The sequence below is a fragment of the Ahaetulla prasina genome, chromosome 2 (assembly GCF_028640845.1).
Source record: "Ahaetulla prasina isolate Xishuangbanna chromosome 2, ASM2864084v1, whole genome shotgun sequence".
Taxonomy (NCBI): domain Eukaryota; kingdom Metazoa; phylum Chordata; class Lepidosauria; order Squamata; family Colubridae; genus Ahaetulla; species Ahaetulla prasina.
In genome coordinates this window covers 13,631,575-13,645,516 of record NC_080540.1, presented here as the reverse complement: position 1 = coordinate 13,645,516, position 13,942 = coordinate 13,631,575, and the positions used below count along the sequence as shown (strand labels likewise).

The 13,942-nt window shown below is 44.5% G+C and overlaps 1 protein-coding gene across 1 annotated transcript in view; it reads left to right on the top strand.

Moving 5' to 3' along the window:
• SLC44A4 (solute carrier family 44 member 4) overlaps positions 1-13,942 on the top strand; it is a 78,270-nt gene that overhangs the window by 41,597 nt on the left and 22,731 nt on the right. The window contains exons 7-10 of the mRNA XM_058171647.1: positions 4,411-4,471; positions 6,458-6,563; positions 10,235-10,318; positions 13,749-13,861. Coding sequence (XP_058027630.1) covers positions 4,411-4,471; positions 6,458-6,563; positions 10,235-10,318; positions 13,749-13,861 — 364 coding nt within the window. The remainder of the gene's footprint in view (positions 1-4,410; positions 4,472-6,457; positions 6,564-10,234; positions 10,319-13,748; positions 13,862-13,942) is intronic.

Genomic DNA, 13,942 nt, shown 5'->3' with positions numbered 1-13,942 from the left:
TGCAGCATCCCACCATCTGGTGGCTGTGATCTTTGCTGTTTTCCAGCTTTTGCTACTGGTTTCCTGCAGAAAATGTCTATTGGTTAAAATGGATTTGCTTAATTAACTCTGGCATTCACTTAAAGACTGCTGCAAAAAAATGTTATAAAATCGAGTCCGAACCCATGGGTCATGTCTAGTTCTATATAACAGTGGGCCCTGTAACAATATATCGCAGCCTGTTTCCTTCTAACAGGAAGACCTTGTTCCAGCTTTCCTGCCTCACTGTTTATTTATTTATTTATTTATTTATTATTTATTTATTTATTTTTCGCATTTTTATACCGCCCTATTTCCCTAGGGACTCAGGGCGGTTTCCAGCCAGAATAAAACATACATATAAATACAGGATAAAACAACAATTAAAAAACTTATTAAATAAGGCCGAATATTTAAAATAGAAATACAAATAATAAAACCCCATTAAAACCAAATTCAAAATTTAAAAATTCAAAAATTCTAGTCCAGTCCTGCGCAAATAAATAGATGTGTCTTAAGCTCGCGGCAGAAGGTTCGAAGGTCAGGAAGTTGGCGAAGTCCTGGGGGAAGTTCGTTCCAGAGGGTGGGAGCCCCCACAGAAAAGGCCCTTCCCCTGGGTGTCGCCAGTCGGCACTGCCTGGCTGACGGCACCCTGAGGAGTCCCTCCCTGTGAGAGCGCACGGGTCGGTGAGAGGCAATCGGTGGCAGCAGACGGTCCCGTAAGTAACCCGGCCCTATGCCATGGAGCGCTTTGAAGATAGTTACCAGAACCCTGAAGCACACCCGGAAGGCCACAGGTAGCCAGTGCAGTCTGCGCAGGAGAGGTGTCACATGGGAGCCACGAGGGGCTCCCTCTATCACCCGCACAGCCGCATTCTGAACTAACTGGAGTCTCCGGGTGCTCCTCAAGGGGAGCCCCATGTAGAGAGCATTGCAGTAATCCAGTAATCCACTGTTCCTCACCCTTTCCCCTAAACCAGCAGCTTTGCAGCTTGGAGGCCTGGGGGAGGAGAGGGGTGCGCACGCATTCAGTTCCACTCAGGTGGGCGGTGGGCCAGCATGCATGTGAATACGCTCCAGCTCGCTGCTCACGTGAGTGGAGCTATGCATGCAGGCTTGTGCGCGCTGGCCCACTGTTCGCGTGAGTGAAGCTGCTTGCACCAGCGAAGCTGTGCCTGTGTGCACATGCGCCCCAGCCTGCCACTCATGTGGCCCATTTCCAGGTGTAAAACTCAATTTCGTTGAGGGCCTCATAAGGGTTGAGTTTGACCTCGGGAGGAGGGGCAGGGGCATGGGCAGCTCAACATCACTCATATCGAGTACCTGTGGCCCAATAGACTTGGACGATGAGGAGGTTGGGAAGGAACTTGGGCCAGTACTGGAGTCTGGGGAAGGCTCAGATGAATGCTCTACATCAGACACAGAGATAGAGCCAGGGCTGTCTGACATTTCCCAGCCACCAGAGAGATAGCTGCCTTTGGAGGCTGAGATAAGTGAGGAGGAAGAACAGCTGGGGTCTGTTCCAGATGCACGTATGCACAGAGCAGTTAGGAGAGGAGAACAACTGAGGACAAGGAGCCGACTCGGGAAGAAAGGCACATGTGGACACTGAATGGCCCCTTCCTGGCTGGGGTATAAATAGAAGGAAAGGAGAGTGGCGGTTGTAGGAGACAACCGTTCGGATTTCCGAAGATTTGGCTCATCGTGTTTTGTGCCTCAGAGACTGTCTGCCAGCACTTTATTTACAGCTTTGCAGCTGGAAGCTCCCGGCCTGGCAATTATCTCTGAACTGATAAGGTCTGTTACTGCAGTTAACTCCTTGAAGGACTATTGCCTGGATATTTCGGTGTATGAATGCCATTAATTCACAGAAGATAAATAAAGAAGGGTTTTTCGGGACAAGGAGTCTGTTTCTAGTTTCTGCTAAAGCTGGGTCAGAATGGGCATGATTGTAAAGCCATGCCTGAATTTCAAGTAGTCCTCAATTTACGACCGGTTGCTTAGAGACCGTTCAAAAGCTACAGCAGACACCAATAATAAAAGCTACTTACAACCTGACTTTGAAGTTACAGGTAATCCTTGAATGATAACCTTTCGTTTAGTGACAGATAGAAGTTACAATGGCACTGAAAAAAGTGACTTATGACTGTTTTTCAGACTTACAACCATTGCAACTTCTCCATGGTTACATGATCCAAATTTGGATGCTGGGCAACTGGTTCGTACCTATGACCATTGCAGCATCCCTGGGTCATGTGATCTCCTTTTGCGACCTTCCGATAAGCAAAGTCAATGGGGAAGTCAGATTCACAGCCATGTTACTAACAACTGCAGTGATTCACTTAACAACTGTGGCCAGAAAGGTCGTAAAATGGGGCAAAACCCACGTAACAATGGTCTCACTTAGCAACAGAAACTTTGGGCTCAATTGTGGTCGTAAGTCAAAGAGTAGCTATACAATGGCTGCACCACCTCTGCGGTCACGTGATTGGATTTTGGGTGCTTGCTTCACAGTGACAACTGTTTGCAGCATCCCACCATCTGGTGGCTGTGATCTTTGCTGTTTTCCAGCTTTTGCTACTGGTTTCCTGCAGAAAATGCCGATTGGTTCAAATGGATTTGCTTAATAACTCTGGCATTCACTTAAAGACTGCTGCAAAAAAATGTTATAAAATCGAGCCCGAACCCATGGGTCATGTCTAGTTCTATATAACAGTGGGCCCTGTAACAATATATCGCAGCCTGTTTCCTTCTAACAGGAAGACCTTGTTCCAGCTTTCCTGCCTCACTGTTTATTTATTTATTTATTTATTTATTATTTATTTATTTATTTTTCGCATTTTTATACCGCCCTATTTCCCTAGGGACTCAGGGCGGTTTCCAGCCAGAATAAAACATACATATAAATACAGGATAAAACAACAATTAAAAAACTTATTAAATAAGGCCGAATATTTAAAATAGAAATACAAATAATAAAACCCCATTAAAACCAAATTCAAAATTTAAAAATTCAAAAATTCTAGTCCAGTCCTGCGCAAATAAATAGATGTGTCTTAAGCTCGCGGCAAAAGGTTCGAAGGTCAGGAAGTTGGCGAAGTCCTGGGGGAAGTTCGTTCCAGAGGGTGGGAGCCCACACAGAAAAGGCCCTTCCCCTGGGTGTCGCCAGTCGGCACTGCCTGGCTGACGGCACCCTGAGGAGTCCCTCCCTATGAGAGCGCACGGGTCGGTGAGAGGCAATCGGTGGCAGCAGACGGTCCCGTAAGTAACCCGGCCCTATGCCATGGAGCGCTTTGAAGATAGTTACCAGAACCCTGAAGCACACCCGGAAGGCCACAGGTAGCCAGTGCAGTCTGCGCAGGAGAGGTGTCACATGGGAGCCACGAGGGGCTCCCTCTATCACCCGCACAGCCGCATTCTGAACTAACTGGAGTCTCCGGGTGCTCCTCAAGGGGAGCCCCATGTAGAGAGCATTGCAGTAATCCAGTAATCCACTGTTCCTCACCCTTTCCCCTAAACCAGCAGCTTTTGCAGCTTGGAGGCCTGGGGGGGAGGAGAGGGGTGCGCACGCATTCAGTTCCACTCAGGTGGGCGGTGGGCCAGCATGCATGTGAATACGCTCCAGCTCGCTGCTCACGTGAGTGGAGCTATGCATGCAGGCTTGTGCGCGCTGGCCCACTGTTCGCGTGAGTGAAGCTGCTTGCACCAGCGAAGCTGTGCCTGTGTGCACATGCGCCCCAGCCTGCCACTCATGTGGCCCATTTCCAGGTGTAAAACTCAATTTCGTTGAGGGCCTCATAAGGGTTGAGTTTGACCTCGGGGAGGAGGGGCAGGGGGCATGGGCAGCTCAACATCACTCATATCGGGAGTACCTGTGGTGGCCCAATGGGCTCCCGAGCTCCATTTTCAGCTGCGACGGCCTCCTGCAACCCGTTGTCAATGAAAACGGAGCTGAGGAAGGCTGCACGCAGCCTTCCCGACCTCAGTTTTTGCTGGCAGAGGCATCGTGGGCCAGTCCTTTGCTGTTTCCAGGGTGGCCCTGTGGGCCAGAATTAAGCACACACACACCAGGCTAGATTTGGGCCCGGGGCCTTGAGTTTGACACCCCTGGAATAGGTCACAATCTGGTGGTGGACCGCAGCCCAGGAGTTGGGGATATCCCTGCCCGAAACATTCAGCATTTTGGTGCTTGTTGCTTTTAATTTATATATATATATATATATTTCTCCAAATCTTGAAGTCATCTTGGGAACAGTAAAATCTCCTATTTTTCCCCTGATTGGCTCTTGTCTCATTGCAATATTCCTTAACCCCAAGAATTTCCCCCATTAGGGGTCGTTCTATTATCCGAATGCAACCTTGCTAAGAATCTCTTGCTTTTTTCCCCCCAAGACTGTGTCAGAAATCCTCAACCAGCAACTTTGTCTTCCATTCACCATCCCAACCAAGCCAAGTAAGTGTTGATTCTGCACAGAAAAAAAAAAGAGAGTCTTCGAATCAGCTATTATGTTGCTAAAAGCAAAAAGATCTTAGACCAGAGATGTCAGATTTTCAAACTTTGGTATACAGGTAGTCCTCCACTTACAACCCTTCATTTAGTGACCGTTCAAAGTTGCAACGGCACTGAAAATAGGGACATGATCATTTTTTCAAACTTACGACTATTGAAGCATCCCTGTGGTCACATGATTTGCATTCAGATGCTTGACAACTCATATTTATGACGGTTACAGAATTCAGGACCTTCTGACCAGCAAAGTCAATGGGGGAGCCAGATTCACTTAACAACCATGTTCCTGATTTAACGACTGCAGTGATTCACTTAACAAACGTGGCAAGAAAAATCGTAAAATTGGACAAATTCACTTAACAATTTTTTTCACTTAACAACATAAATATTAGGCTTACTTGTGGTCATAAATTGACCTGTAATGCCAAATCCCACAGCCAGATGCAAAAAGCCTGCACCCATTAGGATTAAATACTGTATTTTTGAAGTATAAGACACACCTTTTCCCCCCAAAAAAGAGGGTGAAAATCTGGGTGCATCTTATACTCCGAATGTAGCTCCTCCCTGCCTCTCAAATGGAAGTTTCAGAGACTAAAAAAAGCCTCCAAACAGAGCTTCAGAAAAAAAGCCTCAGCAACAAAGCTTTAGAGGCTTTTTTTCTGAAGCTGTTTTGGAGACTTTCAGAGGCAGAATTTTTTTTTTTTTTCCTGAAACAGAGTTTCAGAGGCAGAAAAAAAAGCAAGGCACAGAGCTCACAACCAAGGAACCTGTTGCTAAAAGTCACCTCTAGGAACAGCTGATTGGGGATATTCTGGGAGCCTGATCCCCCCACCAATCAGCTTTTTTCTTATTTACCTCGCCAAAAACTAAAGTGCGTCTTATACTCCGGTGCGTCTTACAGTCCAAAAAATACGGCAATTCTAATTTTCATAGGCTGGGAGACCCTGATTATAGTTGCTCATTCTTAGTCACCTCTTGCCTGGATTGCTACCATGACTCAGCTTTCCATCCTTCTGAGGTTGGTAAATGAGGACCCAGATTGTTGGGGGCACTCTGTAAACCACTTAGAGAGGGCTGTAAATCACTGCAAAGCAGTATATAAGTCTAAGCGCTATTCACTTAACTGTGGCAAGAAAGATCATAAAATAGGGGGAAATTCACTTAACAAATGTCTCACTTAGCAACAGAAATTTTGGGCTGAATTGTCATAAGTCAAGGACTACCTTAATTATGGCTTAGCACTTTGATTATAGGTAATCCTCACTTGCCAATCACAATTGGGACAAGCAACTTCATTACTTAGCAGCATGTTTTCTAAGAGGGAAAAAAAAATCACAGTTGCCGGACTTATGAATTATTCACTTCTGCGTCCATCATTAAGCAAATCACCATAGTTGCAAAACTGGACATCATGTGGTTTGCAGATTGCAATTTCACTTCCACAGTTCTTCATGAGTTTTGCTTGTTGGAAGCGGCTATGAAGTTTGCAAATCACATGACCACAGGACAGTGCAACAGCTGTAAATGCGAGGATTATCTACAAAGCTGTTTTGTCAATTTTGAATGGTTGCTAAACAAGACAGTAAACTAGGACTATCTGTATTTACATAATAGTTCTGTAAATAATCAATGCTTATCCTACGTAATCCGGCATAGGGGGAGTTCTCCAGATTTCTTTAGTTAAACTATGCCATCTTCTGGGATTTTGGAGAGATAGCAATACCAGTAGCAACCAGGAAATTGGAAGACAGACCACAGGAGAGTTATTGGTGCTAAAGAAGGGGTGTGTGAATACATTTGCTTCAAAGTGAGTTTTAATCATTTGTAATTCATCCTAAGGTCTGGGACTTTGCAGAGAAGAATAGTTCATGTCAATGGTCTTTCCAGAATAACCCTTAATTTATTTTCCCCCACCCCTTTTATTTACAGTTCTTAATCGTTGCTTGCCTTCTTTTAACATCTCTGAAGTTGGAAGCTTTAGGGTGGGTTCAATGTCAGTGAATGAAACCATGACGCACCTCACAAACGGCACAGAGTAAGTTTGTTTTGGGTATTTCAAAATCTTCATCAAGGCCTTTCTCCGGGCAAATGTCTTACAGCCAGTGGCAATTTCCCTCTCCACCCAGACCTTGTTTTCAAAACCCAACCAGACTAAGAAAACACACAGAGATCCAGAGGTGGGTTTCAGCAGGTTCTGACCAGTTCTGGGGAACAGGTAGCGGAAATTTTGAGTAGTTCGAAGAACCGGTAAATACCACCTCTGGCTGGCCCTGCTTCCATCTATTCTCTGCCTCCCGAGTCCCAGCTGATCAGGAGGAAATGGGGATTTTGCAATAACCTTCCCCTGGAGTGGGGAAGGAAAGAAGATTTTACAGTATCCTTTCCCTGCCATGCCCACCAAGCCACGCCCACCCGGCCACACCCACAGAACCGGTAGTAAAACAATTTGGATCCCACCACTGCATGGATCACTGCAGAGCCCCATGATCCATGATTCTAGTCTATCTTTTATCACAGAGTTATCCCCATCAGTGAAAACTCACCCTTGCCTTGGTTGTTTGATTCTTTCTCCGGGTCTGTGTGATCCAAACTTGCTGGCCTTACCAAAATGAATTGATCAGTTTGATCTGATATTTTTTTTAGGATGCCCCAATCTCAAAAAAGGGATGCAGTGGCTCAGTGGCTAAGACGCTGAGCTTGTCGATCAAAAGGTCGGCAGTTCAGCGGTTCGAATCCCTAGTGCCGCGTAACGGAGTGAGCTCCTGTTACTTGTCCCAGCTTCTGCCAACCTAGTGGTTTGAAAGCACGTAAAAAATGCAAGTAGAAAAATAAGGACCACCTTTGGTGGGAAGGTAACAGCGTTCCGTGCGCCTTTGGCGTTGAGTCATGCTGGCCACATGACCATGAAGACATCTTCGGACAGTGCTGGCTCTTCGGCTTAGAAATGGAAATGAGAGTCGGGAACGACTAGCACATATGTGCGAGGGGAACCTTTATCTTTACCTAATCTCAAAATTTGTATTGTATGGCTTGATGCCATGTGGTTGAGTGGGCCATGGAAAACAGAACAAGAGGCAATTCTATAGCAAACTCCCTGTTTCCAACAGAGGAGAATATATGTTGAACTGTGGGGTCCTCTCTGAGCTTGTTTTTTTTTTTTCTTGCACACATTTCATTACCCAACTAGGTAACATTATCAGTGCTAGTGAGTACGGGGGTTTGCTCTCTGTTTACATACAGTAGCTTGCTTTGCCAGGGTTGGTGGGCAGTATGATTTCAGACAAATCAGCCATCCGTGGATTCATAGAGGTACTAAATCACATTTACGTACCACTCAAAAGAGATATTAAAAAGCTAAGAAGGAAACAAAAAGACCAGAATATATCATATCTAGCAACCAAACACCCAGATAAGCAGGGATTAACACCAGGCAAACAATGGAGTAGAAAGCAATATTCTAATCCAGAAACTGCCAAGGAGAAAACCACATCCTCACCAACACTGGCGGGGCAACTTAGTATATATTAAACAGGAAGTAAACTCCACATTCAGTAGCACTGATGATGGTTACCTAGTCAAGGCAACGAAATGTCTGTAAGCAAACAACCAAGCTCAGCACCAAGGACTCCGCAAATTTTGGGTAACTTACATAACGATGGAAGTACCGCTAGAATTTATACTTGCAAAAATAGGGGATTACTGCACCTTAACCTGTTAACAAAGGCACAACTACTGCGGCATAGTAGAGACCGGTTATGTAGAGCTAACTGTTGTGACCCAGGCCCAAGTAGGTAGTAGGAAACTCAGTCCGTGAAAAAACAAACTTTATTCGAACAGCTGAGAATTACTTCATTCCCAGCGTCGTTCAACTCTAATTAAAACAAATTCCCCCCAACACAAATTATTTATTAATCTATTAATCATATTTATATACCGCCCTATCTCCCGAAGGACTCAGGGCGGTTTACAGGCACTTAAAAAACACATAAACACATAAATACAATATAAAAACAATTAAAAAACTTATTCTATAAGCCCGTTATTAAAATATAAAACAAAAACCCAATTAAAACCCATAAATTTAAAATCTAGCCCAGTCCTGCACAATTAAATAGGTATGTTTTAAGCCCGCGGCGGAAGGTCCGAAGGTCCGAAAGCTGACGAAGTCCGGGGGGTAGTTCGTTCCAGAGGGTGGGAGCCCCCACAGAGAAGGCCCTTCCCCTGGGCGCCGCCAGGCGACATTGCCTCGCTGACGGCACCCTGAGGAGACCCTCTCTATGAGAGCGCACGGGTCGGTGAGAGGTATTCGGTAGCAGTAGGCGGTCCCGTAAATAACCCGGCCCAATGCCATGGAGCGCTTTAAAGGTGGTCACCAAAACCTTGAAGCGCACCGGAAGGCCACAGGTAGCCAGTGCAGTCTGGGGAGGATGGGGGTCATCACGGGAGCCACGAGGGCTCCATCTATCACCCGCAGCCGCATTCTGGACTAACTGCAGCCTCCGGATGCCCTTCAAGGGAGCCCCATGTAGAGAGCATTGCAGTAATCCAGGCGAGACGCCACGAGTGCGTGGGTGACCGTGCATAGGGCATCCCGGTCCAGAAAGGGGCGCAACTGGCGTACCAGGCGAACCTGGTAGAACGCTCTCCTGGAGACGGCCGTCAAATGATCTTCTAGAGACAGCCGTTCATCCAGGAGGACGCCTAAGTTGCGAACCCTCTCCATCGGGGCCACTGACTCGCCACCGATGGTCAGCCGCGGATTTAGCTGACTGTACCGGGATGCCGGCATCCACAGCCACTCTGTCTTGGCGGGGTTGGGCTTGGGCCTGTTTCTCCCCATCCAGACCCGTACGGGCTCCAGGCACCGGGGCAGCACTTGATAACCGTTGGGGTGGTCCGGTGTGAAAAGTACAGCTGGGTGTCATCCGCATACAGCTGGTACTTCACACCGAAACCACTGATGATCTCACCCAGCGGCTTCATGTAGATGTTAAACAGTAGGGCGAGAGGATCGACCCCGCGGCACCCACAAGTGAGGCGCCTCGGGGCCGACCTCTGCCCCCCTGTCAACACCGACTGCGACCGGTCGGAGAGATAGGAGGAGAACCACCGATAAACGGTGCCTCCCACTCCCAATCCCTCCAACCGGCGCAGCAGGATACCTCAGGATTCCTCAGTCCTATTGCAAACCTTGGTCCAATTAGGCAAACTGACAAAGGCCTTTCTTGGCAAACGGTCAGAAGTCACAAAAATAAATGCAAGACGTATACGAAGAAGACGAAGCTACCAACGTTATTTTCCGGCAAAAACCCAAACGCCATTACTGGTCTGTTTTAAGCCTTATGGGAGGGGCCAATCATCTCTTGGCCCTACTCCCAAGTCGTCCTATTTGCTTGAGCTGCTCTTGCCTTCTGGCAGCTCTTCTCATGCGTGCATTAGGAACAGGCTCCTCCTGTTCCTCTGCCTCATACTATCAGTCTCTGGAAGCTCTGGAGTCCACACCTCACTCCCCGATGGCCCTGGCCTCACCTCAGCCTCATCACTGTCTGACTCCATTGCCAGTTCCGCAGGCTGTTGGCGGACCACAACACTAACAATCTGTGTTGGCGTATATTTGCACTGGAATGGAAGGAAAGCACATGAAACTATTGTTCTGTATGGGTTCCCTTCTATTAAAGTCTTCAGTTTGGCTTCTTATTTTTATAGACAACTTCTCAATTCCCTCAATGTGAAGGATATTAGTGTGAAGATCTTTGAGGATTTTACACGGACATGGCCATGGATTCTCATGTGAGTACTTCTTGCAACATAAGGGAATTGTCCATGGGGGCTGAGGAAATCAAGAGGGCTTTGTGTATGTTGTGTTAAGTTGTTTTTGTTGTGCTGTGTTACATATTATGTGGTGTTATGTGTTATGTGATATAACATAACACAACACAACACAACATAACATAACATAACATAACATAACAACACAACATAACATGATTTTTGAAGCTATAGGGCAGGGGTGTCAAACTCATGGCCCATGGCCCGGATGCGTCCCATGCTGGACACATCCACACCAGGTTTAGCGAAGGGGGAAAAAGTCGCAATATGTCACGTGACAGACGCTGTAATGATGCGAGTTTGACACCCTGCTATAAGGTATGACTGCAGCCAGAGTTGTGAGTTATTATTTTTTTTATATTGTGTAAGTATCGATTGTGGAATTTGGCTTGGAATCAAGAACTACCGTACATTGTTCATATCCTTCTTTTAAAGACTTTTCTTGCCTTCGTGGTCATGCAAGAACATCCTAAGGAAATTTCCAGTTGAATAGGTTTTTCAGTACAGGCAGTCCTTGACTTATGACCACAGTTGATCCCAAAATTTCTGTTGCTAAGCGAGACATTCGTTAAGCGACATTTGCCCCAATTTACGACCTCTCTTGTCGCAGTTGTTAAGCGAATCACTGCAGTTGGTAAGTTAGTAACACGGTTGTTAAGTGAATCTGGCTTTCCCATTGATTTTGCTTGTCAGAAGTTTGTAAAAGGGGATCAGGTGACCCAGGACACTGCAATTGTCATAAATGTGAGTCAGTGGCCAAGCATTTGAATTTTGATCACATGACCGTGGAGATACTGCAATGAGAGTGTGAAAAACGGTCATAAGTCGTCTTTTTCATTGACATTGTAACTTCAAATGGTCACTAAATGAACCGTTGTAAGATGAGGACCACCTCTAATCAAGCATAAAGGAAACTTTTCAAGTTCAGAATCTAAATAGTGGAGTTTAAAATCTAGAGATGTTTCTTTGTGGAAATTCAATTAATTTCAACTCACCTTGAAGAGTCAGATTTTTAAAGTCTTACGATTTATTCAAATAATTCCGTACAAGTCAGAAGTACAGAAACTATAGTCTGTTTGTGGACTCACTCTAGCAGATAAGAATTAGTTTCAGCAGAGTATACCCCTACATTTTCTTTTAAACTTTTTTTTATTAAAAATTGCAATCCAGGTTTTCCTCAATATAACATCCATTCATCTTGGATGACTCAGCTCATATATGGATATATAAACATTGAACAGTATCTAGGATCTCAAGAACTCAATATTTTAAGAGAGTATTGTGAGTTTTTTAACAAGTTTTTATTGATTTTTTTAGTTTCCCCAGCCCACACATATACATGATTTATGAACAGAGTATTGGCCATATCATATCTTATACAATTCAATATATTCAAATATATTTTACTTAATTACAGTTTTTCCCAAAGTGTTCTTTTTCATAGTTTTTATTCATTTCCTAATATTTCCTTGCTCATTTTATTAAGCCACATCTTCTTTCGCCCTCAAGTTCTAATTTCTCCATTTTTATTCGTGTTCATTCTCTTTCATTCTTTTTTTTAACTATTTCAATTTTTATCAATATATTCAAATATATTTGAATATATTAGGATAAAAAGAGAGAGTATTGTGAGTGATGCAGTGGCTGATGCATTGATCCAGGTGGAAAAATTAAAAAGAGAATGCTAAGAACTCCAGGGGATTTTTCCAAGCTAGTGGATGGATCTTAAGTGACAAATGCCAATAAAACAATATTATATAAATTACATAAATCTATGGCATCCTTAAGCATGGAATATTGCATATTGTTTTGGTCATCATGCTTCAAAAAGGATGTTGAAGAGGCTTCTGTTCAAAACATGCTACCATAAAATGACCATAAAATGACATCTCCCTGCATTTCTACTGCTGATCATTATTTTCTATAACAACTGTTCTTATCAGAATTGGAAAGACAAGGTCACTGTATTTTGATTACTCAAAAGAGCTTGTTCCTTATTGGTTTAAATCAGGGGTCTCCAACCTTGGCAAATTTAAGACTTGTGGACTTCAACTCCCAGAATTCCTCAGCCAGCTTTGCTGGGAGTTGAAGTCCACAAATCTTAAAGTTGCCAAGGTTGGAAACTTCTAGTTTAGATGACTTGGCACCCAAGAATATTCTGCTACCATTTTCCTTTCCCAAAGTGATAGTTTTGCCAGGTCTTGAGTAAAATATGACGGCTGTTCTCTCTGAGATTAAAGGCATTATTAATACACTAAGACAGGGGCAGGAGTGAAATGTTACCGGCTTGGGGCGGTTTCCCCCGAACCAGTAGTGAAAATGCTACTGGTTCGCTGGAATCAGCATTTAAAAAATGCTTTAAAAAGTAAAAAAAAAAAAAGTTCCCACGATCACATGGCACAATTGATCCTCGGAACTCTTTTTTTTTACTTTTTTTTAGCATTTTTTTACTACCGGTTCAGGCAATAGGTAGTTTTTAAAAAATGCTTTAAAAAGGTTTTTAAAAGGTTCTGACAATCAGCTGTGACAATCAGCTGTGCCGTGCAATCCTTGAACTTTATTTTTTTGCTTTTTAAACCATTTTTTTACTATCTATTGCCCGAACCAGTATTTTTGTGTAGAGTGTGATAGTTTGTTTTTGAGCTCTCTGTGACACTGTGAGGTTCCTGCTTGTTGTGGGGGCCATTTTGTGTGAAGTCCAGCTGCTTTTGCATTGTGTGTGAGTCAGTTGTGTAGCTTTCGTTGTGTACACATTTTATTTTTGTGTAAAATGTGATAGTTGGTTTTCCTGGTCACATGACCACCAAGCCACACCCACCCAGTCACATGACCACCAAGCCACACTCACCCAGTCACATGACCACCAAGCCACGACCACCAAGCCACAACCACCAAGCCATACTCACAGAACCGGTAGGAAATTTTTTTTGAATTTCACCACTGGACAATGGTCACCAACCTTCACAACTTTAAGCCATGTGAACTTCAACTCCCAGAATTCCTCAGCCAGGCTCAAAGACCCCTGCTCTAAGCTGCAGAATGGATGTAGATGAAGAGGCAATGTCTCACTTGAAAGTTGGTTGAAAGGCAATGGATGCATCTACAACCGATTTATTAAAGGTGCTGAAAACTCTTCAGTACAAAATAACGTCTTTTTCTCATTTCTTGAAGGCAGGAAGATTAGCTCTAAAGTTGTGAGTCAAGTGGGCCTTTCGTGAACCATAACATAATTGAGAAAATCCTTCAGATTTGGGATTTAGCTTCCTGATCAGGGGGGGAGAGAGAGAGGAAGGATTAGACAGAGAGATTAGAGTTTACAAGCAGAAGAGGCGGAGAAGAAAGTCACTCCATCCCATCCCATCCTTTCTCTTTTATGTTATTCTCTTTCCAGGGGTCTCCTGCTTGCCATGTTACTGAGCTTCATTTTCCTCCTGCTGCTGAGGTTCATCGCTGGTGTCCTGGTATGGGTTCTCATTGTGGGCGTAGTATCCATCATTGCATACGGTGAGTAAAATGAGACCAAGTAGCTGAAGTAAAGATCTTGATATACTGCACGAAACTGATGAATGGACTAAGAGTGCTACC